The sequence below is a fragment of the Trichoplusia ni genome, chromosome 12 (assembly GCF_003590095.1).
Source record: "Trichoplusia ni isolate ovarian cell line Hi5 chromosome 12, tn1, whole genome shotgun sequence".
Lineage (NCBI taxonomy): Eukaryota > Metazoa > Arthropoda > Insecta > Lepidoptera > Noctuidae > Trichoplusia > Trichoplusia ni.
Genome location: NC_039489.1, coordinates 3,354,326 through 3,378,912, shown reverse-complemented (window position 1 = coordinate 3,378,912; position 24,587 = coordinate 3,354,326). Strand labels below are relative to the sequence as shown.

Sequence of the window (24,587 nt, the reverse complement as noted above, 5' to 3'; positions counted from 1 at the left end):
CTAGTCTTTATGAAGTCGGATTTAAACGCTACCAACAGAAATATTTTTTTTTATCCAACTATATTCATGTGTATTAAAATAATAAATATTTTTTACACAAGGACAAAAGGACATAACAGCGTTGCCAGAATGTTACTTTTGTAACATTTTACGTTACTTTTGGCCCTCCAATGTTACTTCCATGTTACACCACACTCAATGTTACTTTTATGTTACTTTTGAGAATTTCGAACAAAATACAGACGTTCATAGAAGCCTCATTCCCATTTAAAGTCTGACCACCGATGGCGCTTCCGTAGAGTCCGACCGGTCGATAAGCTCGAATTTAGTACGTAGTCCGACTAAGGGATGGCGCTGGCGTGTAGTCCGAGCGGTAGATTCAAAAAAAGATTATGAAAATCAATTTGACAAATTGACAAACAATTACTGTTACCTTTTTTCTTTTCAGCGTCAACAGTCGATTATGCGATCAACAACACAATTATTACAAATTTTTACTTTTTAAGTAATTTTTACGCGATAATTCTCTCAGTGTACGTATTTTGCCAGTTTCCACAAAAAAAAAAGACAATGTTACTTTTTCTGACAAAATGTTACTTTTTGATCTGTCTCGTGTAACTTTTGACTATCGGCCACTGGCAACACTGGGACATAACAAGACGGGATGTGTTATTAGAAACATGTTTCCTTTTTTTCACTGCTGACAACACTTACGAGAAATGTCTAACCAAGCAACGACGCCGTCAGTCAACAACGCCGTGTAGCTTGTTTTTACTTTTTACAAATTTAGGCGTTGCATAGGAATTTCGATAATAAATAGTATTGGAATCTTTGTATTTGAGTGACCAGTGTTATATTTAGTGAGCCATAATGGCAACTATAGGTCCGAAGAAGGATGGAGGACCAAATGTTGAGTTTTTTCAGTCACCAGAATCACTAGGCCAATTTGATCAAATTCGAGTTTGGCTCCAAAAGAATTGTAAAAAGGTAAGCTTAAATACAATACAACAGTAATTACAGTCAGTAACATAGTTATTTCTACGTAAATAGTGCAGTATTTTGCATGCTTACAACCTAAACATTTTGGTGCCTATTGTTTCCGATAAACTTGTATCTCATGTACCATAATTAATACTAAAAACAGTATGATTTTACACTGTTATGATTATAAACTGCCAGAATAATAATTAAATAAACCTTTGTTTTGGAGAATCTTGACCAGTATTTAACAATTATGATATTGCAGCATGTTCAAACGGACCCTCCAACTAAAGAAGGCTTGGCTCAACTAGTAGTGCAGCTGATTCAATACCAGGAGAACAAACTGGGGAAAAATGCTTCAGATCCACCATTCTTGAGGCTTCCGGTAAGTCTCTTTACTTGTAACTATAATATTTTATCAAGTGTGTAATGAAAGAGAAACTAAGTGTCTATGACTAGTTTGTGGATATATGTTTCCTGTTAAAACATGTCAATCTTAGCTTCGTGATTTAATCAGCGAAATAATGCATTATAAAAGTTTATAGGTATTTCAAATAAAAAGGCATCATATAAACATAAGTTTACTTTGCACTGTTCATTATAAAGTTAATATTTTCCAGCATCATTAAAAATAAATTGGTTTTCGGGCAGTCCTTTTGAGCCTGTTCCTTCTATAGCAAATAATGATCCAGCTTCTGGCTGTTGGTTGAGTTCTGCTGGAGTTAAACCAACTCGGCTTGTTGTTACGAACAATGTGGACAAATCATGGCCACCCCACATAACTGATGTGACTTTGGCAGCTGGTAGCTTATGTTGCTCTAAGAGCTTTCCGGCTCTTGAGTCTATTTTGATTACCTAGAAATACCAACACACATGTTTAAGCATGAAAAAGTGTATTTAAAATTGTAAGATGGTTAGTCACATAGATAACATTCTGCAAAAAAAGTACTTGTTTGTGATGAATATATTTAAAGAAAAGTTACTATTTTATCATTATAATTTCGTATTCCCACAGCTTAGGCAATGATATTCTTAACTTTAAGACTTCAGAGCAGTTGTGTTAAACATTCTGAACAAAATATTACTGCCCTCAACCTAAAATATCATTCTTATATTAACAATTTATAACATAATCCATGTATGCATGCATGCATTTATGGACCTGTTTTTTTTATTCTGATTGGAAATTATACCAATTTGTTTAAAAATTATTAAATTATAAATAATTCTGAAGAAGTAATTCATGTTATCAGTTGTAGTTATAAATGTATATTTTATTTGAATGCATGATCTTACCTTCCAACCATTAAAGCAAGCCACCCATAGATTGCCATCACTGTCTATGGTCATACCGTCAGGCAACCCTGTCACATTATTTGCTTGGAAACTGAAGAGCGTTCTTCTGTTCCCTGTAATTTGAAAAACATTAACCCTACTAATTAAAATGCTAAAGTAAACATAAAAAGAATGTTCATCCTAGTGTAAATGTCTTCTGCTCCTTGACCTACAAGATGCTAATCATAAAATAGCATTTTTTTTCGTGCTGCTAACTTACGTATAAATCCATTGTCGAGGTCAAAATCAAATACGTCTATATTTCTCGTTGGGGTATCGATGTAGAACATGAACTTCTTGTCAGATGTCCAAGCAATACCGTTGGAAATGCTCACTGGCCGGACCTTGTCTACTGGGTTCAGATAGTTGTACTGATCCAACATGTACAAAGTGGCCTGATCTTTGTCCACTACGTCTTTAACTTCTTTACCCATTGTACCTGTAATAATAATATTTATAATTATGTAGTTACGATAGAGTATAGGAAAGTTCTCAAAAATTCGTGAAATAATTCGATGTATAAATCAATTTATTAATGAAAATTACCATTCATTTTGATTTTTTATCAAAATAAAACTGCTATTTAAATTCATAAATCATTGAACACTCAACAGAATAGACAGCAATAACGCATTCTTATGATGATGGCTGACTTAGCTTATTCAATTAATTTTAGTGTTGTATGTGTACCCAAAACAAAATAATTATCGAAGTCATACCAAACCATAGTCTTCCTTTCGCGTCGACCTTGCCATCGTTACACCTATTGTCTGGTAAACCCAAATCGACAACGCTTAGCAGTCTGAGCGAGCTGTCGCCTTCCGGTGCGTCCCAGGGTAGGAAGTACAGTTCGGATCTCGCTGATATTAAAACAAGCTTAGGATTGTCTTTTACTGATACCACAAGTGATACTGGACCGTAACCTGCAAGGTAAAAAGAAAATACATCGTCCATTATTTCATAGTATTTGTAATATAACTGCCTGGGTAGCCGTGTAGTTGAGGTGAAACCCACTGAACGCGACGTGTCGCGGGTTCAATCCCCGTTTGTGTGGTCCACGAATGCTTGTCCTACGTTTTCTGGGTGTCTTTGTTCATGTGACTTGAATGTTTGTGAAGACCAGCGACACATGGATTCAATTCCTTAATGCGGGAGCCGTTTTTTAAAGGAGAAATCAAAATTTTGCGTAACTATTTTTTTTCAACAAAAACCCCTTTTACCAAAAATTAGAAAGACTAGCTATATTTGCTACTGGCAGTATTGATATGTTATTGATTAAAGATTATATCGCTTTTCTTACAAGTGGATGATAAAATATCAACAGATTATGTATGAGTTTATCTCTTATTTCTGATGTTTTCACCGTTTTTGTATATGTGTAAAATCTAGTTATACAGATCATCCAAATAAAAAATTCCGGAATCGAAGATATGTATAATAAATGAATACTGTGTCCGGTTAAAGTAAAGCCTTTTGACGGGTCGTTAAATTGCCCAAACCCAAAAAAATAATATTTTAGGTAAAGCATCTATTTAATTTTGCTATATTATGATAGGGTATGCGTTACCTATGTCTCTGCTAGTGATGTTGTTCGTTTCAGCGTCTAGCCTGTACACCTTTTGTTCGTGAATGTCAACCCAGTATAATGCATTTTCCGCAGTTGACCAATGTGGACCCTCAAAGTGTGTGCCCCCATGTTGCACCTGTTTCAATAACATTAATTATTTGCACGTCAGAAGTTTTTAGAGAGGCACAAAAATAATTTTATTTACGTCAATAAGTCGTTACATAATGTTGTTCTCAAATAGTAGGTACTTAATTATAATTAATTAAAATTTCCATTTACTTACTTAATTTGAGAAGTAGGTATTTACTTTCTTTGTAAGATTTTAGGGATCATGTACTTAGTAAATAAGCTACCACCGAATTTATCTACCATCGGAAAACAACATTGTGTAACGTAAATATCTATTGAACATTAGAAGGATTAAGTACAGGTGTATTTTGGTAATATACATTCTGGAACTTCGCTAAACAAAAAACTGAGTTACGTAGCATTACATCAAGTCAATTGACTTGACAATTTTATCACTGAATTATTTTTTCCCACGCTTTAACGAAACGTAAAAGACCACATCACTGTACCTTAATAACATATGCCTAGTATTTTAACTATTTGGGTGAATAATTTAAGAGCTTAAATAGACTGAATATTAATTTAAAGTTGCTTTTCCAAAAAACAGTTCTCTTTCAAATGATTTTGATGACAAGCATCTATTTCTAACTTATACTGAGAATAATAGCACACGAAAAAAAAGTAAAAACAACACTATACTTACAACTTTTATAATTGGTGTAACAGCCCTAAATGCACAGCTATACACAACAACAAGTGCTAAAATAACTCCTCTTATAAACACCATTGCGAATTCGTACGTTCGGCGCTGTCAGTGTCTCGCGCGTGAATCGACGACTGCGGCCTAAGTAACCGGTCACTGATGGTCATGGGCGAGTGAATGTGTTGTAGTCCGGGAGGTAGCATTTTAGATTGTGTGTTTACGACGTTCGATTCATCTTATTTAGATACCCAGAGAGTAGTTCCGGAACTCGCATTACTGGTTTACGATGGGCATATTTGGTATCAAAGTGCTATTTATACACTTTATTTGTAACGAAACAATGACTTCGTTAAATTTCATCCACTACATAATAACTTAAGCTGGAGTTTTAGATATAAGTTGTAACTTTTTAAATATGAAGGCAATATGTTTAATCCGCGGCGTGCAACTATGTTTTCTTTTACCATTTCCGAAACCGGCCACACTCTCCCGCTGGTATGAGATCATCGGGTTCTAACATCGACGATATTATCAACTGGCTTACTATGTAGTATGCTTATTTTTCAGTTCCAACGCCGCCTCCCGGACTATTACGACAATGTATCTACTTATATTACTGATATTATATCTGCAGTCTACACCATACAACATCGCTCATGTCAAAATACGTTGGAGATAATTTAAAGTAATGCAGCATCAAATTTCAACAAAATAGATATTGCATTTCGAAATAATGTAATTGTTTGATTATTCGATTAAGGCCCGATTTTTCCACCGTCAGATAACTTTTATCTGAGGAATAAATATGGCCGTTTGATATATTTTCTATACAAAAGCTGTCAAAACGTGAAACATATTCGTGGAATAAAAGTTATCTGGCAATTGAAAATGCAGTTTTAAATATATTAAAATCAGTAGAGAAACTAATTCTACTGCATTAGTAATTATTAATACTACAAAAGAATATGAGGTATGCCAAGTGATAGGCATACTTTTTCAAACCTTGAGATATAAATAAAAACCTATCTGAAGGTCTATGCAGGAGCATTTGTCCGTAGGGCAGCTTGTGGCGAGATCTTGCATTAACTGGCTGGCTAAAGAGGGGTCGCTAGATCTATTTGCTCGGGATTGAAAATTTCTAATGGCGTAATAACGACGAAACGCTTGGGTCTGAAACCCGCGATGATGAAATCGCACCTCTCAACACCCTCAGCCTTTCAAACTTGTGTCGGCTCATATGTTTTGCCTATCGTGGCGGTATAATCGGGAAATGATGATGTTTTTGATAAATGGCTAAATCGAATATTTAAATAATTCTCACAAATTTTGTTTCAATAATAATTTACATTACACCAAACCGTGAAATGTAACACTTTTCTCGCATGGCAGCCGTGTAATTTGAGCATGTTAACTTTGTTTTAGCATATTTGTTACCACGAAAGAAAATATTCTTGTGCGTATGAAAGAAAAACAAAAATATTGATACGTTCAAATATAGTGTGACGATTCCTAAATCACTAAAATAAGTAATGAATAACAAAGTAATGTTGGAATATGGTTTTATGATTAATGTTAAACCTATTTTATTTTAGTAGGTAGGTACTTTAAATAATCTGTGTATCAGTTATAGTTCAGCTTAACGGATATACATAATTATAGACAAACAAACAAGAAGTCTGTAAAAAAATGTTTCACATTATATTCTCTTTGAAAAACAATTCAAAAATGGTTTATAAAAAACAGTTTTTTTTTTGTATAGATATATCTATAGATAATACCAACCTATAAAAGATTTACTGTTAGGTATAATACAAAGGGATTTTTCCCGCGGGGATGGTTCAAGCACTGATAATTGTGCTTCTTCTCTCATTGTCTTTCAACACAAATTACATAGGTACCTACTTTATTTCCATACAATACACGAACTCGTTGTCCACGAATCCCTTTTACATAGTACAATCTCAAACAGTTGCAAATTCGCATCGTTTCTAATTATTTAAGAAGGCCGCGCACTCGAATGTTTTGTCACGGCTCAAGCGACACGATTCCGCGGAAGTGTGACCTCTGACGAGGTCTGAATCATTATGTTACATCTTAGGAAATTTCTTTACTCTGTTTTTCTTCATTTCCATATTGTTCGAGTCTTTTCCTATTCTGAAGAATGTAGAAGAACTTCACAGGATGCTTACAGATTTACAGAAAACAAAAAGAAATACGGTTGCGCGTTATCATGTGCTTTGTGTACTTATTAATGACCATACAAGTATAATTTTCGTGTTTGATTTGCTAAACTAATCAACGCAAAGGCCTTGTTTGATTAAGTCAGATACATCTTAATGACTATGTCGGACTAAATCGATTTGTTATTAAGTCTGACCTTATTTACCTCTATGTAAAGTATAAATAACATTCAAATCAGCTAATCTCGATCTCTTGATAACCACGCGTGCTAACTGCGGGTTAAGGTGTAGATTTCAATTTTCGAATCCCAATTTCCTCCCCATATTTTATATACCGGTTTGTAAGTGTCACAAAAAAGTTGTAACTTTTTAAAAGTCACATTGGTACTTAGCCTGCTTTGGGATTGCAGATAACCTGCACCCTGTACATACCAATCTATGCAAAAATTCATAAGGCTATTACAACAAGAATAGCTCTGCTACCTCGCTATTACTATCACCAGGCTAACGTTTCCATGCAATTACTTCAGGGATAAGATTGGCATGTTGCAGTTTATTTGCATACATAGATAGTTCCTGTAGCCTTACCATGACCGAGAATTAATATCTTGTATGACATGCCGTGTGATACTTAACATCCTGTCTTGTTAAGTGAACACATCTTATCACAATCACTTCCTTCGAACTAGTTTCTGCACTTAATATTTATAGTTTCCAGTTAACTTTAACCATTATAAATATAGCGTTAGTTTATCTTGTCAGCTGTATATGCAGGTATAAAAAGTACAATATAATAACTTATTATAAATATAGTATTAACTACCACTAAACTAAATATTCCCTAGATTTTTAAAATCTTATTGAAATATTGTTTCGTACTGTCCCGACTGTTCCTTAAACTAGTTCAAAGAGAACCTAGGGGAAATATATTTATGTGTATGTATTAATACATATTTGGTTTTTTGTTTAAGAATTGATAAAAGCTAATGTATTGATTTAAAGTGATAACTGTTTTCATAATCCTTGCCAGTGTATAAGGTAACCTCCGTATCTTTAAACTAAGATATTTATTGTATCTGGTATTTTTATTTATATCTGTTTACGACGTTAAATTTCCACTTTCCAATGTTGCGACATTTTACCATAGGCTGTAATAGCGCCGCTTCTAAAAGTAGATCAATAGCTATTGCAAATACTTGACCATAACATGAGATAAGGCCATTTAGCTGGTTTTATGCAAAATACATTGTTACGCAATTGTACTTTCTGATTTTTATTTATTACTTGCTTATTATCATGTCATAACATGTTAAAACTATTCAATTTTTGATAAACGAACTACTCATTAGTTTTTGCAATAATATTATTTGTTATTCAACGGAAGTGCATAAACCATTAAATAAATGATTTATTGATACATAAGCTTCTATATATAACGATAGTCTCATTTTGCAAAGCCAAACGGCCCATTGCCGAACAATTGGCACTTGCATCCAAATATGGTCCACAATAACTTCACGTGTCTATGCCAATAAACTTGACAAGTTAAGAGCACCCAATTATTGTTTACTATGTCTAAAAATAAACGTATATGCGTAGATTTGTACTTGGTGGGGTATGGTCATGTAACATTTTATCAACAAATGGTTTTCTCCAAAAAACATTGACTTAAATCTGTCAGTGTTAACTGCCCGCTTTATAATGTCTGTTCTACCTTTGATATCTCAGAACTAATAGAATTAAAACATGTACCATATGTTTTAATTAGTTCATAAAAAGAGAGAAAAGTATAGCTTGTTAAAAAAATATTAGCAAAAATGCGTTAAAAGAAGCAAAAGTAAAAAGTGATTTAAAAAACAGTGGATCATTCGACCATTGCCATATTTAATATTATTAGTAACTCTTGCTTATTATATCCTAGACTCCGAAAACGTTTTTTAAGAAAATTGAATGTTAACATATTAGCATCATGAGGCAACATATAAACAGTTGTATAAAATTTCCAGATGAAAGTGTTCATGGATATGAAGCCGGGCGGGTCCCTGTGCACGGTGCTCGCCACCATGTTCCGCTTCAAGTCGGAGCAGCGGTGGCGCAAGTTCGACTTCCAGGTCGGTAAGGTATGCACTGCCCCGCACGCTGCCTCGCTCACCGCCCCGCCAGCGCCCCGCCGCCCTCGCCGCCCCCGCCAGACTTGCCCCGCACCACGCGGCTCTATAACAATGCATCACTTGTACTGTTAACACATGCGTCTGATACAAACAGTGGCCTTAGAATCACAAGATTCTTTTAAACCGGAGTAATGAAGTTTTGTTCAGACTTCATTTCCAGCACATTTTTTTAGGCACAGCAGAACTAGAATGATTTTAGAAATTTATAATGATGCCAATTTTTTTGTTGTAGACATATGTAGTAGTAATATGGTAATAACTACAATAATAATGAAGAGATACTTAAAGATTAATTGACGGCCTTATTTTTGTTAGATGAATTCCTAGATTTTATCATCTTGACCCTAGTTTGGTACTCAAATTATGTACCTCTAAACACCCAAATTTAACTGAACACAATTCATAATAAAGCCAAATTTCTTTTTATAATTTTATTTTAAGAATTAATTTTATAGTCAACCAAAAATAATAGCCTATAATGTTTGCTAAATATCAGACATATGTGATAACTAGTCCAAATGCACGAATTGAAATAAGGGTATTTATATTAACAAAAGGAAACATTTCGAATTTGAACAAATCAAAATTTTACAAGTAAACTTAGAAATTATGCCTGTATTGAGATTTAGTTCCCGACATGAAGTAATGGAATGCGTAATAAGTAGGAGCAACAATTATACTCTATACACACAATTGATGCACAGTTTATGATATTTAGTGATGTATTGTGTTGTTATTAATCACATTCTCCTAGCTCACACACACGGGATGTAAGTGTCACTTGACGGATTGACACATTACTTGGGTCTTCTCTTGCTTGAAGGTAGCAGTTCCCGAATCCTCATTACTCTCTACCATTTCATGCAAGGGTCCATACAAAAACTTGGGATATTTTCAAATATTGGTTACATTGTTCTGTGTGTAAATAATATGATCATTTTTCTATAACCTTGTGTGTGTTTGTGTGATAAATAACTGTTACTGTTTTGTCACTAATATAATGTGGGTTTTTAATCACTTTTACTATCTGTACTGCATGTGTTAATATTTCATACAAGAATTCTAAAATATCTTTTTTTCAATATTAATTTTCTAGTATGCAAAAACATTAGTATTTATAACAATGTGTTATACTGTCTGTTGTATCTGCACATTTAATTGTAACAAGTAACAAATATTTTTTTGATGCTACAAACAAATTATAACTTTGGTTTCAAAATGGCTTAGGAAACTATCATCAAGCCATTCCTTACCATAAATATCAAGTCAGATAACTTAATGAATATAAATCAGCTATTACGACAGACATAAATTTGCAATTTGAAAAAATTATATATATAAATAGGCAATGTTTTAAGACGTCCATCTAACACTGTCCATGTTTCTGGTCCCCTCCCCCACTCCCACCTTTGCAGAACCCCTCTCGCAAGGACTTGAACGTGCAGATGATGATGGAGATAGAATCCTCGTTGCTCGGAGCCGAGGTTATCCGCTCGCCCTGCGTGTTCATACGACCTGATGTCGACAAGGCCACCGCTAACAAAGTCAAAGACATCGTGGTTAACCATCAAGGAGAGATTTGCGGTAAATATTCTAACAAAATCTTTATATTTCTTGATTTAATATTTGTAGGTTAGTCATGTGGAAATCTCATTTGTTAGGCAATCCTCCATATTGAAATGCTTTTTTTAGTCTTTAGATTACATTGACCATGTTCTTGTGTTATAGAATTTGTTTTTTTTTTATATAAAAAACGACTCCCATTTTAAGGTATTGAATATGTACCAAGACAGTCCAGACTCAGGATAAGCATTAGTGGATAACACAAATGCTTGTCCTACGAGGAGATCGAACTCGCGACGCGTCGCTCAGTGGGTTTGGCGTGCTGACTAACCACCGTACAGTTATAAATACACCGTTAACATTTTTCTCTCCCTTTTGTTATGAGAGTATTTCGACTCTAACGTAGTGTTACGTTTTGTCATCAGAGGACGAAGAGGAGGCGACGCACATAATCTACCCGACCGTAGACCCGCTGGAGGAGGAGTACGCGCGGCCGGTGTTCCGGCGCAGCAACCACGTGCTGGTGCACTGGTACTACCTGCCCGACAGTCACGACACATGGGCGCAGGCTGACCTGCCGGTACGTATTACCTGATTCTGTAGATTGGACGCTTCTTTCTTTGAGCGCACGAATCGCTGTTATGTTTTGTTCTAGGAAAACAAAGTCACTGTCCTATAGGAGAATTGTTCCCATATATGTATAGTTTTCCAAGTGAAGTGACTTCGAATTATCGGTTCTATACATTTCAGTAATTCGAAAGCGGTAAAATAATAATATATTATGACTTTTCTGCCGGCCCAGGTTTATTTTTTTTTGGTAAAGACCTGATTAGATTTTCCTAGCATCACGAAGTGTTATCTGGTTATTTTTCTGCAACACGCTAATGGCGTGTCTTAAAAAGACAGCCATGAGACTTTTAAAGATTTTTTACAGGGTAAAAAATCTCTACAACCGGACGTTATTAAAACATGTTGATTATAATTATAATAACCATGATATACACAGGTGGAGGTCCCAGAGACTGTGAGCTGGGACTGTAACCGCTCCGAGCCGTGGCGCGTGTCCGCGTCGTGGGCGCTCGACCTGCCGCAGTACAACGAGTGGATGAACGAGGAGGACTACGAGGTGGACTCTAACGGCAAGAAGAAGGTAAACACTTCAATCCATCCACTACGATTTTCTCAGATGCCGCCTACATTTTACGTTGGACTCGCTAGGCGAGTTGCTTTGTGTTAATTAAACCTATATAACGAGGTTTGTGGTCACTGCTGGACAGAAGAACTCGCCCTTTATCGACGATAATTCGAATTAATAGCGCGTTAATGTTAGAATTATTGTCTATTTTTGTGAAATATCAATAAATGTTTGTAATGTTCAGTTTGCAAAGTAGATAGACTTGATAACTACGATAGATTGAGTAAGTACGCGATGAAGTTTCATACAGTTACTTTTATTCACCTTCCTTATTTTAACACCAATTTAACCAACAATATATAAAAATAAAAAAATCTTCGAACAGAGCTAAAGAAGCTATGTAATTTGCCTATCGTGCAAGTATTTTAGGTAACTGAGTTGAGGATGTCAGATTATGCAGTCACTCCTTGTCAGTGGCGTGCACAGAGATTTTAGTCAGGGTAGGCAAAAAGAAACGACCAAGTGCGATTCTGATTCGCGACTCTCACTGTTGGTACAAAATGTAAAAAAGGTTACCCATCAAATTCACGACAGTAACAAATGATGCTTAACCTCGATTTCTCGGTGATCTATGAAACTGTTTACTCTCTAAATAACTATCAACGTTCATGCCTACAGCCGAAAGACAGACGGACAGAAGGCCAGCCGGATTTAAAATGTTGTGCGGTAAACTTTGTAGTTACCTACCTAGTGTACCTAGCCAACGTATTTGAATATTAAACTTTTACGGCTATCTTTTCGTCAGATCATTTATCATTGAATCGCAGGTAGTCAATAACGTAAACATTTCTTTAAACGTTTTTCTATTGACATCATACCTATCGTAATATTGTAACCACGTACGTAAACACGAAAATAACCTTTTCGTTGAAGTTGGTACCAAGCGGGAATCTTACCAATAAATCGTGTCAAAGGTACTAAATATATATTTTTCTGTAAATAAGTTTAGATAAGTGAAGTAAATCTAAGTATAGTTTAAAATAAATGGATAGGGAAACAGAACAAGCGATTTCTCTGTATCTACGAGCAACTCGTTAGACTTAAATCATTATGTTTTCTACGTATTGTTTTGAACGATTGACTCACCTTTCTTAATTTATTAGATGTCTTGCGTAGTTTTATCTATTTCAAACACTTGTTTTTATCACAAAAATAGTTTTAAAATCGCACTTTTTGTGTTATGAGCACACGCCGTTTGAAAGTTCACAATTATTAATCAATTTTTCACTCTTTTATCGACTAATATCAAATAACTTAAAAACCAACGACCCAGAAAACGAATTATGACAAATGAAAACAAAAATGCATCGAAAAATATTGCGGCTCACTTTACGATAATCACTGTCAAAACATAACCACAGATAACCGCTCATGTCATCCGCTGTCTTTGTCGTGCAAAGACAGTGTCTCTTTTATCACACACACTAACAAAACGCAGACTATTTTGACATTGTGTGACAAATATGTATAGGAAAACAGACATAGTCACATTGTCATGACTACGAGTCTGTCACACGCACACATGCTTAGAGTACCTACGTCACTGAGACATCGAGTTGAAGTGTCTTTCCAACGGGAAAACGGTGCCAGCGGCGGCGCACTTCGGCAAAAAAGTGTACTAATTTTGAAATATTGATAATCCTCCCTTGATAGATTATGTTACAACGTGTAATAGATAGATGGCGCTGATACGTGTTTTACGAATATTGTTTATTTTATGGATAGTAATTATGTACCTATAATATCTGAATTTCTCAGGGTAGGCAGTGTCTTTTTGTCTCTATGGACTGCACGCCACTGCTCCTTGTAAAACACTTAATTAGCTGCATCTAGTCAAACTGGAAGCTGACCAAAACTAGTTGTAAAGGTTATGTAGATGAGTATGATAGCATGCATTCAATATTCGTGTTATTTCTATTCAGATTCACAAGCTGCGTCTATCCGTGGATGACCTAATCCCTGGCGCGGAACCATCAAGTAAGTCGAAGAAAGGCAGCAAGAGGAAGCGATCGCCTTCGCCGCCGCCGCAGAAACACGGAAAGAGGAAGAGGTATATTCATTCACTTACAGTAAACGTACTAAGTAATCTCTATTGGAATAAAGAACAAAAATCTAAACTGTACAGATATAATTTGATAATGTAATTGTAAAACAATTAGAAATGAATAAGGGTAGTCAATACGCTCTTAATGTACGCTGCTACGCATGAACGTCCCCCACTCAAAAACTATAAAAATAAATAATTTAATTAGAAAGAAATTATTTGTTTAAACTAAATACACTTTAAAAGCAGACTTCAACACAACTTCTTCAGTTTCCTGGCATAATGACATGTGTTATTGATTCTACAGTCGTATTACAAAGCGTCGTGAGAATGACGTCGACGAGGAGGAAGACAACGCGTCCCGCGACAACACAGACGCCGCGCCCACGCCAGAGAACGAACGATCTGCTGACAGTAAGTACTACTATAACCATTAATACAGTGTCACTGGTCTGTCGTCGTCAGATATTGAGATTAAATGAAATTAATTTTAAGGGTAATGCATGGCTAAAAGTCAACCGTTCTTGAGATATTTACAATTTTTTCCACAAGTTGCTACTGTTGTTAGTTGTCTGTGTTAATCGACGAGACAAATTATAGTGCTGGACTTACTCGGTACAGTCAACAATTAGAATAAAGTGTTCCCATTTGGCTCCCGTCACTAGATAACGGAAAACTATTTCGGTGGTGTTAGCCGGTGAGAGCCGGGACATCTGTTCTATTTTGCCAAGTCGAAATAAGTCCTCAAAGATTTCTAATGTGTCACAAAATAAACGATTTTGCATACGTCTTTAACTAATCTGAATGCTCACAGCAGCGTCGGGTCCGTCGGCAAGCGTGACAGCAGCGGGAGCGGGCGACGCCAGCGCGGACGCGCCGCCCACGCCCGCGCCGCCGCTCGACGCGCACGACGACTCGCAGGGCAAGCACAGCGACTCCAACACGCAGGTACTAGCATTTGGACATATTATACAAAGCTAACACACGGCCTCACTTTACTATAATAATATTACCAACTTATCAAGTTCCCACGACTAGGCACAAGTCACTTCCTAGGCAGAGATGGATATTAACCTAAATAATACTTTAAAAATAAATTAAAAATATAATCTTATAGCATTTCACCAAAATTCAGTGTAAGGTCAAACAAGTCCGATTTCACATGCTCGACGCTGGTTTAAATCAATAAAATATAGGCACATATATGCCTTATAAAGTATTTGTTAACTATCTAATACGTTCACAATGTAAATATCATCTTAATTTCAAATCCAACAGGAGATGCTAACTAAAGAAGAGTTAGAAGACAACGTGACGGATCAGACGCATCACATCGTGGTGCCGTCGTACTCGGCCTGGTTCGACTACAACTCCATACACACCATAGAGAAGCGAGCCCTGCCAGAGTTCTTCAATGGAAAAAACAAGTCCAAAACGCCTGAGATTTATTTGGCTTATAGGTATGTATCGCTACATTCTTTAATGATTATGTTAGTATCACTTCAATTGAAAGTGAAGGAATTACTCTGTCTACTCAGCGACCCAAAATGGGTCTTGGCCTCTGATACGTAAGAGCGCCACTTTACCCGATCTTTGGCCAGTTATCGCATGAAGCGCCCAAAAGTACACCTCGACTGTATCACACCTGCTAATCTATGCTGCATAAGCTTAGCTTATTTTTTTTTTTAGTAAAGTATAGTTAGGACAGTACAGTGTTTGGATGCTATCAGACAATATATATGCCTAACACACCAATATTTGAATTTCCTATTCTTATTAGAACAAAACGAGTTTGGTAAAATAAATGTTTGTACAGGAACTTCATGATCGACACGTACCGCCTGAACCCGACGGAGTACCTGACGAGCACGGCCTGCCGCCGCAACCTGGCGGGCGACGTCTGCGCCATCATGCGAGTGCACGGCTTCCTGGAGCAGTGGGGGCTCATCAACTACCAGGTACTATATATTAGCTTTTTATACAGGTTGAATAGAGAACAACTTCCTTGAACAATGCGCTTGAAGATGTCGTACTCCCGCCTACTAAAAATACCGCGGTTTCGACTGCTTTTGCCGATCGCTTGCGGATGTCACCCCGTACTCGCACTGTCTAAAGAAGGATGGAGGATGAGGAATCTTGATTCCTTGTGAGCACTATGAGGAGTTAGTTAATCTTCCCTTCGTTACAACTTTTCTTCATCAGACTCATGATGATGATGATGATGAGACTCATTAAAATTATGAATCGCTTCATAGTTCAATAGTGCCGGTATGTAGCAAAACCTTTAAAAAAAATGCCATCGTCCCTCATATTTTTATTTTGTGAATGGAGAATAATTTTCCAAATTGTCCCAGCTGGAAACCGAGTCCCGTCCCACGGCGATGGGTCCACCACCGACGTCTCACTTCCACGTGCTCTCCGACACGCCGTCAGGCCTGCAGCCGCTCGTCACCAGACCCACACAGCCCAGACCTGGTATGTCTCACAACAATAATAGTATAAGTGATGTAAATAAAATAATACACTATACAATAATCATGTTATACTTTTAATGAAACAGATTATTATAAAGCACTAACTACAACATTTTTTAGAAATTACATTAATAATTCCAAACCAAATGTAGCTTTAAATTCGTATTGCTTAAAATGAATTAATTAATTGTAAAAATATTTATTTTGTAGCGGAAAATGTACCGAAAGTGGAGCCAGGTCTACCAAACGGCGCGGAGGCCGGCGCGGGCGCGGCGCCGCCCGCTGTGCCCATCAAGCCAGAGCCTGCGCTCGACATCATCGCCTCGCCCGGCATCAAGCTTGACCAGGTAATCCTGCCATACTGCTGCTATCACTTATTAACACTGTGTTTAGACATTAGACAGTTTAAAATATATTTTAACTCGATATTGTAATGAATGTTAAATAATAATGTGCATGAAGAAGTAAATTTGAATACTCTTGTGTGTGATTTGTAAATAAGTGTGATAACCGTTAATGTGAAAGTAATAATTAGTCAGCCATAACATGTAAGCATGTAATTACGGAAATCGTCAAGGTTGTGTTTTGATGTAATTTTTACTCAAAATTTACAAGTATTTGTTATTTATCAAATATCAGTCAGTCCACTTTTCGCGCGTCTACTATCTAATGGTGTTGCAACTGGAAGCCTCGCTTTTGATATAACTGACTGCGATACTTGAGAACCACTACAGTCGATGCGCTGTATGATGATATGCGTGACAGTTCTAATATCCTTATTATATGAATTCGTTTCGTATATTAGTTCCTAGAATTACAAATGAGAGTTGTCCTCAGTACCGCATGGGCGCGGGGGGCGGGGGGGGCGCGCGCGGGCGCGAGTGGACGGAGCAGGAGACGCTGCTGCTGCTGGAGGCGCTGGAGCTGCACCGCGACGACTGGAACCGCGTGGCGGCGCACGTGGGCACGCGCACGCAGGACGAGTGCATCCTGCACTTCCTGCGCCTGCCCATCGAGGAGCCCTATCTGCACGACCCGCACGCCGGTACCTACACCTACTAAACAACTTACATACGGAACAAGATACTTGAAAATAGTTGTTCCCTTCAGCTGCATTTCCATCAGAGAGGTGCGAGGATGCATAGCGAGGGATGTGTTTGAAAAGAACCAATAGAATCGCTTCATTTACCTCGCCTCGGTCAGCACAGCTCTGGTGAAAACGCAGCCTTAAAATTTGCCTTCCTATCGTGCCAACGTATTGTTCGCAGAAGGTGTCCTCAAAATAATCTGTGACTCTTCAAAAATCTCCTCTACCAATACTATTTGAATATCAACTACTATAAAAAAGTTTACTATATTACTCATTAATAATCTTTTTGTAGGTGGTGTACTAGGTCCCCTGGCATACCAACCTATTCCATTCAGCAAGACTGGCAACCCTGTCATGAGCACAGTGGCCTTCCTCGCTTCGGTGGTAGATCCGCGCATCGCGTCCAAAGCCACCAGGGCAGCCATGGAAGAGTTTGCAGCGATAAAGGTAAATTATATAATTGTTGCCAAAAAATTCCGTTTAATATTAACTGAATATATACGTACTTAGGTTTGATAAATTGATTGAATTTGATCGAATAGGTATATTAAAAGAAAAGGGAGATTATGGCAACTCAGCTTATATTTGGGTTTTCCAAATCATGTTCGTCATATCACATCACGCCGTACTATCGGTCAAAGACAAAGTCAGTATCGTTCTATTTAAATAATTGCCGTACAAAGAAAGTATCTAAAGTCTTAATATCCATTATACAATGTTGGTAGCATCGCACTTCCTCAAATTTCATTCCTACGCATTATGTCGTATTGTATGTATCTCGGGTGAATATTTTCATATCGTTATGTCCCCCCAGGACGAGGTCCCCGCGGCCATGATGGAGGCCCACGTGAAGGCGGCGGGCGCGCACGGGCCCGGCGCCGCGCTGGCCGCCACCGGCATCGCCGGGACCGCGCCCGACCTGCCGCCCGCTGGTAGGACACTGCTATTACATACTAGACTACTATTATATAAACAGGCTGCGCTACTCACTGGGCGCTATGAGATCGTGCTATTGACAGCTATTGTTTATTATTTCGTTACTTGCTGCTAGTGCTCTTGACATACAGCCCACGAAATGGAGAAAAAAAAAACTCGATAACCCTTCCCCTTATTTTTATCTGTACACTACCAATTTTTTTTATACCATACTATTCCTTTCAACCTTTATTGAATTATGTATTTGCAAGCAATGTTCACATTAATAACTTTGGAATTTATCCCACATACCTCTCATAAAGGCAGTTGAAATAACATTTTGTGTATTTTAGGCGAAGGAAAGAAGGAAGGTTCATCAGAAATCAAGGCTGAGCCTATGGAGGTAGAAGAGGGCGAGGCCAAGGTCAAGGACGAACCAGCAGAGACTCCTGCACCCGCTGAGCCCGAGAAGGAACCTAAAGAGGAACCCTCCCCACAACCAGGTAACACATTGCATTCTTCAAATGATCATTTCAGCCTACCTAGGTCCACTGCTGGAAATATAACCCCCCCCCCTCCCCAGTTTTGCAACAACACCTGGTCCTCCGCCTTCCGCAATAATGAAATGATAATTTGGTCAACGACAAGATAAAGTTTCAAAAGAAACCCTACAGTAAACACTCACCCCCCGCAACTTTATTTTTGTTCAACCTATTTTTCCCGAACAATACATGTCTAAGAACACCTATTCACCACGCAGTTGTTTTAATGTAACAACACAAACCAACCTAAATCGAAATCGTTTAATCCGTTCGGGAGGATTGAAAATGTCTCTCTAGACGAAATGAAATAATTAATCGTATTCGTGTTGTCATAGCAGAGAAAACAGAAGCCCCTACAACAGTAGACGCGAAGCTGCAGTCGGCTGCAGCGGCGGCGCTGGCGGCGGCCGCAGTCAAGGCCAAGCATCTCGCCGGCGTCGAGGAACGCAAGATCAAGTCACTCGTGGCTCTGCTCGTGGAGACACAGATGAAGAAGTTGGAGATCAAGCTGCGGCACTTCGAGGAACTTGAAGCTACTATGGAGAGGGAGCGAGAAGGTAAGACACTTGAATATTGCTAGGTCATTACCGTGGACTCATCGTCGTTCTTTTCTTTTGTACATGTAGTCAAGTTAAATTGTGGGTCCTGGCTGTTATTTATACATCTTTGACAGTCGATACAGGTAGTCATAAGCTTGAAAGTCTTACAACCAGTCTAACCAAGGGGTATCGTGTTGCCCAGGCAACTGGGTTGACGAGGTCAGATAGGCAGTCGCTTCTTGTAAAACAGTGGAAGTTGAATCCGGTTAGACTGCAAGCCAACTCCAACATAGTTGGGAAAAGGCTAGGCCTCCTCCTCAATTTCTATTTTTTTGTTCAAGGCAAGTGTACTTTAGATCAAAAGGTTATTTGGAAAATTGAGAACTTGATTTAAAAGAAAACCTTTGTGTTTAGGTTTGGAGTACCAACGGCAGCAGTTGATCCAGGAACGGCAACAGTTCCACCTAGAGCAGTTGAAGGCGGCCGAGTTCCGCGCCAGGCATCAGGCGCACCAGAGGTACCATATTTATATATTTAGTCCGAGTAAAGGCTTTGATCGATCTCACTTTATCGGATTATTGCTGAGGTGGTATGCCTTGCACAATACAATAACTGCGAAGTTTGTAAACAAACTAGCATAGTATTTTAAACGACTACTCTAAAAAGGTTTTTATTTTTACAAAAGCGATTGTTTGAACAATGGCTTTATCGGTTGAAGCGTAGTATAACAACGGGGTTCCTTCTTTTTTTTTTTAGTTAAATAAAGCCGCTTATTAATACAAAATCTTATGTAGTTAATTGATGCTAGCTCAAGAAAATACACATTTTGACTCAAATTTGAAACCGCATTTATTTGTAGGCGAAGTAGGTATAATTAAGCAAAACGTTTTTGTTCCGTGCTTTACTGATTGTCATGTGTCCGTGCAGGTTACAAGCGGAGAGCGGCGGCGCGCCCCCGGCGGCGGCGGGCGCGGCCCCGGGCGGCGCGCCCCCGCCCGCGCTGGGCGCCGCGCCCCCCGACCCCGCGCCCGACGCGGCCTCCGCGCACGCCTAGCCCGGCCCCAAGCTCACTCCTGCACTGTAACTTAGATGTAACTCTCAGCATAGTTAGTATTGGCATTGTATTCAAAATCGGTTCTAAGGAATCCTAGGTATACTATGTATGATGAATATTCGTAATTATTAGTATGTAAGTAAGTTTAAATGGCTGTGTGGTTCTCACTTAACGATAAGCCACTCAAATGATGTAGACTAACGCCCGAAATTAATAATCTATCCAGATTGATCGATTATTGATTTCAGCCGTAGATATATGATGTATGTAGCGACAACTCTGTAACGACCTACTTTAAGTGTCAATGCATTTCCAAGTATATTTATTAGGGCAACATTATCCAGCCCGTTAGTAGCGGTCTAGTAGCCGCCCATGTCTCCATGCCGAAACCATTGTATTCGCGAACACCGACAGCGCATAACGCGAACTTATCACTTCAATAACTCGACGCGAATGGTATTGTTTCACTCTCAGCTGTCATTTTGTCCCGCGTTATCGACAATTTAGCCGTTTACGTTCACTTTTATTTTGACTGCAAAAAAAAACCTTTATCGTGTCATTTTATTGCTTTCAAATGTTTTGGAAACATTTGATTCACAGTTGTACAGAAAACAATCTTAGGTGCAGTACTGTACCACAGTACCGCAATAAAAAATATTATAATTACGATTTTAAGATTTAAATAAACAATGGTTTTAATTATTTGTTTTGTGTCTTTAATTTATTACTCGTTTGCTGCGGAAACCCAAGAAACCCAGGAAACAGGACAACAATATTACAGAATTTCTATGGTAAGTAACGATTTGGTAATTTATAGCCGTAAATAGTGAGTATTTTATTCACAATGGATTTTATTGAGGTAGTAAAATCTCAATGTTTTGCGAGATGTAATATCCTACTTCAAAATCTCATGCTGAAGTGTTTTAATATGAAATCGGTGGGTATTGTTATTTTGGTTCAACAGAATATAATTTAATCCTTTTTCGCCTAGAATTTTCAATAAGCTATAACCTGCCTTGGATTGCCTATAAATGCCGAAATGTTTGGATTTGCTATTGGTAACAATTCCTATATCAATTACCAAATGTGGTACCATTTACGCTTTGAGGAAAGTTGATATAAGAAAACGAATAGGCAGAATTAGTCGTAAAAACTTGAACTTCTAAATGAGGAAGCATCCTATGCCCGCAATTAATCAATTCTTGTTCTTGAGGACGTTATTCTAAAAGTATCGTAACTTCTTGAAACGGCAATCAATCAGTTTCTTTTATTAGGTATCATCGCATGAGAATCCAGGTAGCCCAGCGTTGTTTGTCCACGGTGAGAGCCCAGTGTGGGACGCCGAAATGCAGAGCCTATACTTTGTGGATGTTCGTGAGAATAAAGTGCATCGCCTCGACTACGTGTCCGGCAAGATTTATACGAAACACATCAGTAAGTTGAGAAATAATGATATATACTAGCTAAACGAGCGAACTTCTTTCTGCCTGGCTGATTTTTTAATCTAAACCATCGAGAAAGCTACCCAAAAGCATATAGAAATCATTTAAATCGATCAAGTTGTTTAGGAGTTCAGTAAGATTCAAACGAAAACTAGCTCTAAAAAGGTTCTTGAAGTGGTTTTTAATGAATAGATTTAAAAAATCCAAATACACACGTTTTTAAATGTCACTCCATTAAAATGTTATCAATATCGGTCTATCTGTTTTTATAGTTCTAAATTGCATTGTCATCGGGTTTGAAGCTACCCTGAGAATTATCGGGCTAATTAGCTTATCAAGAAGTGCCTCAAAATTGAGTTACAAATTCAAACCGGAACGACAAACAAAAAGACAAAGCTTTTTCACGCCTATTCAGTTTTTATCATTGTGGACTTCAAATAAAAACTATAGAAAAATCAGAGCAACAGACGCATTGAGAACCTCGTTTTTTCACCTACATTCATAGAATTGAAAAATTAGTCATTTATAGAATTGTACATCTCAAGAATTGGTCAATTATAGGCCATGTAGTCATTTCGCGAATCAGGCATTCCTAGACTAAAACTAAATATATATGGAGGAAGTCTTTAACAAATTGTTGTTCCATTACCTGTAGACTACGGTGAAGTGACAGTAGTGTCCTTGGTAACGGGATCCCACCGGCTGCTGGTCGCCGTGCGGTCCAGCCTGTATCTGTTGGATTGGGCCATCGCCGGCGACGCGGCACTGCGCCTGCTCACCACAGTAGACCAGGGACAACCGGATAACGTCATCAATGAGGGGAAACCTGATGCGGAAGGACGGTTTTGGGCAGGTATGTTTTTTTAAGTAGTCATTCCTTCTCGGTGCCATACTTTGCCTACACTCAATTAGACCATGGAGGATACTTTAAATATTTTATTTTTACTTTATTTTATGTTTAACTCTTTGCCAACTTGAGGTGACGTTATCACGCCGAACCCAATGAGCGCGACGTGTCGCGGGTTCGATTCCCGCGTACGACAAATATTAGTGCGTTATGCCCAAATGTTTGTCCTGAATCTGGGTATCTTTGTGTATATGTCCGTTCGGCTTCTATCAGCTTCAAATCTGGCTTTACTAACCAAACATATCGTAGCCTACCATAATTGACTTATTTTTAACTCTTTCTTCAGGAACAAAAGGTCCTCAGACCGGCGACGACGTGTTACCAGACAAGGCGACCCTTTACAGCATCGAACAGGAGAGCTTCACGAAGCCTCGCATCCTAGTGCGGCCGGTGTCTGTCTCGAACGGCATCACGTGGTCGCTCAACAACACCGTCATGTACTACATAGACTCGCCGACACAGAAAATTGAAGCTTTCGACTTTGACTTGCAAAGAGGAGACCTGAGTATGTATGTTTTGATATTTTGAGACCATCTCCTCGCTCAGACATCGAAAAAAGATAAAAAATTTAAATTTTAAATCCTCCAAAGTAAATAAGTTGACACTTCATTGCCCACAGCTTTTAAATAACCGTTTTTATAAAACGATTTTTGTCTAAGAAAACAAACTAAATTAAAATCGCTCAATCTGTTCGAGAGCTATGATGCCACAGGCAGAAAAACAGACAGAAACCTAAAACTTATAACACTCCTGATTTTGCGTCGTTCGATCGCTGGCACATCGTTATCATAAAGGTTGTTTTGTGTGTTGTTCACTCAGAAACAGATGAAACAAATTATCAGATATCCTCAATTACCACATATTTTCTATCCACGAGTAAAAGAGCGGGCGCTGAAAATCTAACATTATATGCACATAGTGGTTTCTTAGGTTTACGCGAATGTTAGACATTGAAATGAAACTACTGCGAACTAAAATCTAAAATTAAACCGCGATAAAATCCGTAAAAGTAGTTTCATTTCAATTATATGCACAGTAATTAATTTACATTTCTTATCGGTAGCTGGTCGACGAACAATATTAGACATCACTGGTTATGGATACGACGACGCCGTACCTGATGGCATGACCATCGACAGTCAAGGGAATCTTTGGGTCGCGCTCATGTTTGGAGGAACTGTAAGTTTATCTTTCATTTTTATCTTCTGAATTTTGAAATAGTATATTTGCCTTAGTTTTTTCCGGTTTTTATTTGATTTGTTTTATTATTTGAGTCATGTTAAGCTTAACTTAAGATTCAGCCTTCAAAGTAGATACAAAGCGAGCATTTAATAAGAAAGAGGGTACGGATAAATTACCGAATTCAAACTCTTTTGAACGCTTCAATTTGTAACATGCTATACTACTACACCCCATAACACCACCTATATTCAATGAACACAAATACATTATTTATCCAGGTACTACACGTAGATCCCGACACTAGATCAATAGTGTTCGGGTACAAACTGCCCGTGTCGCGCGTGACGTCAGTCTGCTGGGGCGGGCCAAGTCTCGACGAGTTGTTCGTGACTACTGCGCGGGACAACTTAGACGCCACGCTTGAACCGCTCGGCGGCGCCATCTTTACTATACGCGGCACAGGCAGTAGAGGCGTTCAGCCGCACATGTTCCGATTCGATAACGCCGACTTTTATTGATCAAATTTTTGTATATGTATAATAATTGATTAGATTAAATAGTCTTTTTTTATTTGATGTTGTGGTTTTTTTATCAGGATTTTAAGTTAGCATAAGTTTGTGTTTCAGCGCCATTT

General features: G+C 38.0%; 3 protein-coding genes across 3 annotated transcripts; 2 read left to right on the top strand and 1 right to left on the bottom strand.

The window, feature by feature from the left end:
* Positions 1–693: 693 nt before the first annotated feature.
* LOC113499562 (SWI/SNF complex subunit SMARCC2) lies at positions 694–20,422 on the top strand. Its single transcript, XM_026880076.1, has 20 exons — positions 694–987; positions 1,247–1,366; positions 8,842–8,955; positions 10,422–10,590; positions 10,995–11,149; positions 11,576–11,719; positions 13,687–13,814; positions 14,116–14,222; positions 14,623–14,756; positions 15,087–15,268; positions 15,625–15,766; positions 16,163–16,283; positions 16,493–16,629; positions 17,120–17,327; positions 17,665–17,819; positions 18,187–18,304; positions 18,641–18,790; positions 19,165–19,386; positions 19,783–19,885; positions 20,296–20,422. The coding sequence occupies exons 1-20, from the start codon at positions 871–873 to the stop codon at positions 20,420–20,422; spliced, it is 2,853 nt and encodes a 950-aa protein (XP_026735877.1). The 5' UTR covers positions 694–870.
* Positions 1,550–5,129, bottom strand: LOC113499627 (regucalcin-like). The gene is made up of 6 exons (XM_026880160.1): positions 4,656–5,129; positions 3,884–4,019; positions 3,036–3,239; positions 2,537–2,755; positions 2,278–2,390; positions 1,550–1,836 (listed from the first exon to the last, which is right to left on the bottom strand). Exons 1-6 carry the CDS (start codon positions 4,737–4,739, stop codon positions 1,588–1,590), a joined length of 1,005 nt encoding a protein of 334 aa, XP_026735961.1. The 5' UTR covers positions 4,740–5,129; the 3' UTR covers positions 1,550–1,587.
* LOC113499625 (regucalcin-like) lies at positions 20,378–24,528 on the top strand. Its single transcript, XM_026880158.1, has 6 exons — positions 20,378–21,213; positions 21,697–21,856; positions 22,520–22,717; positions 23,058–23,276; positions 23,835–23,950; positions 24,232–24,528. Exons 1-6 carry the CDS (start codon positions 21,112–21,114, stop codon positions 24,469–24,471), a joined length of 1,035 nt encoding a protein of 344 aa, XP_026735959.1. The 5' UTR covers positions 20,378–21,111; the 3' UTR covers positions 24,472–24,528.
* Positions 24,529–24,587: the final 59 nt, after the last annotated feature.

Excerpts from the sequence above, each read along its gene's own strand:
- LOC113499625 (XM_026880158.1), top strand. The coding sequence starts at position 21,112 with ATGGTTTTAATTATTTGTTTTGTGTCTTTAATTTATTACTCGTTTGCT. Across the intron at positions 21,214-21,696 it reads AATATTACAGAATTTCTATG|GTATCATCGCATGAGAATCC; the intron begins GTAAGTAACGAT and ends TTCTTTTATTAG. Across the intron at positions 23,277-23,834 it reads CTTGCAAAGAGGAGACCTGA|CTGGTCGACGAACAATATTA; the intron begins GTATGTATGTTT and ends TCTTATCGGTAG.
- LOC113499562 (XM_026880076.1), top strand. The coding sequence starts at position 871 with ATGGCAACTATAGGTCCGAAGAAGGATGGAGGACCAAATGTTGAGTTT. Across the intron at positions 8,956-10,421 it reads TCGACTTCCAGGTCGGTAAG|AACCCCTCTCGCAAGGACTT; the intron begins GTATGCACTGCC and ends CCACCTTTGCAG. Across the intron at positions 10,591-10,994 it reads CCATCAAGGAGAGATTTGCG|AGGACGAAGAGGAGGCGACG; the intron begins GTAAATATTCTA and ends TTTTGTCATCAG.
- LOC113499627 (XM_026880160.1), bottom strand. The coding sequence starts at position 4,739 with ATGGTGTTTATAAGAGGAGTTATTTTAGCACTTGTTGTTGTGTATAGC. Across the intron at positions 2,756-3,035 it reads GAAAGGAAGACTATGGTTTG|GTACAATGGGTAAAGAAGTT; the intron begins GTATGACTTCGA and ends TTATTATTACAG. Across the intron at positions 2,391-2,536 it reads CCTCGACAATGGATTTATAC|GGAACAGAAGAACGCTCTTC; the intron begins GTAAGTTAGCAG and ends TTCAAATTACAG.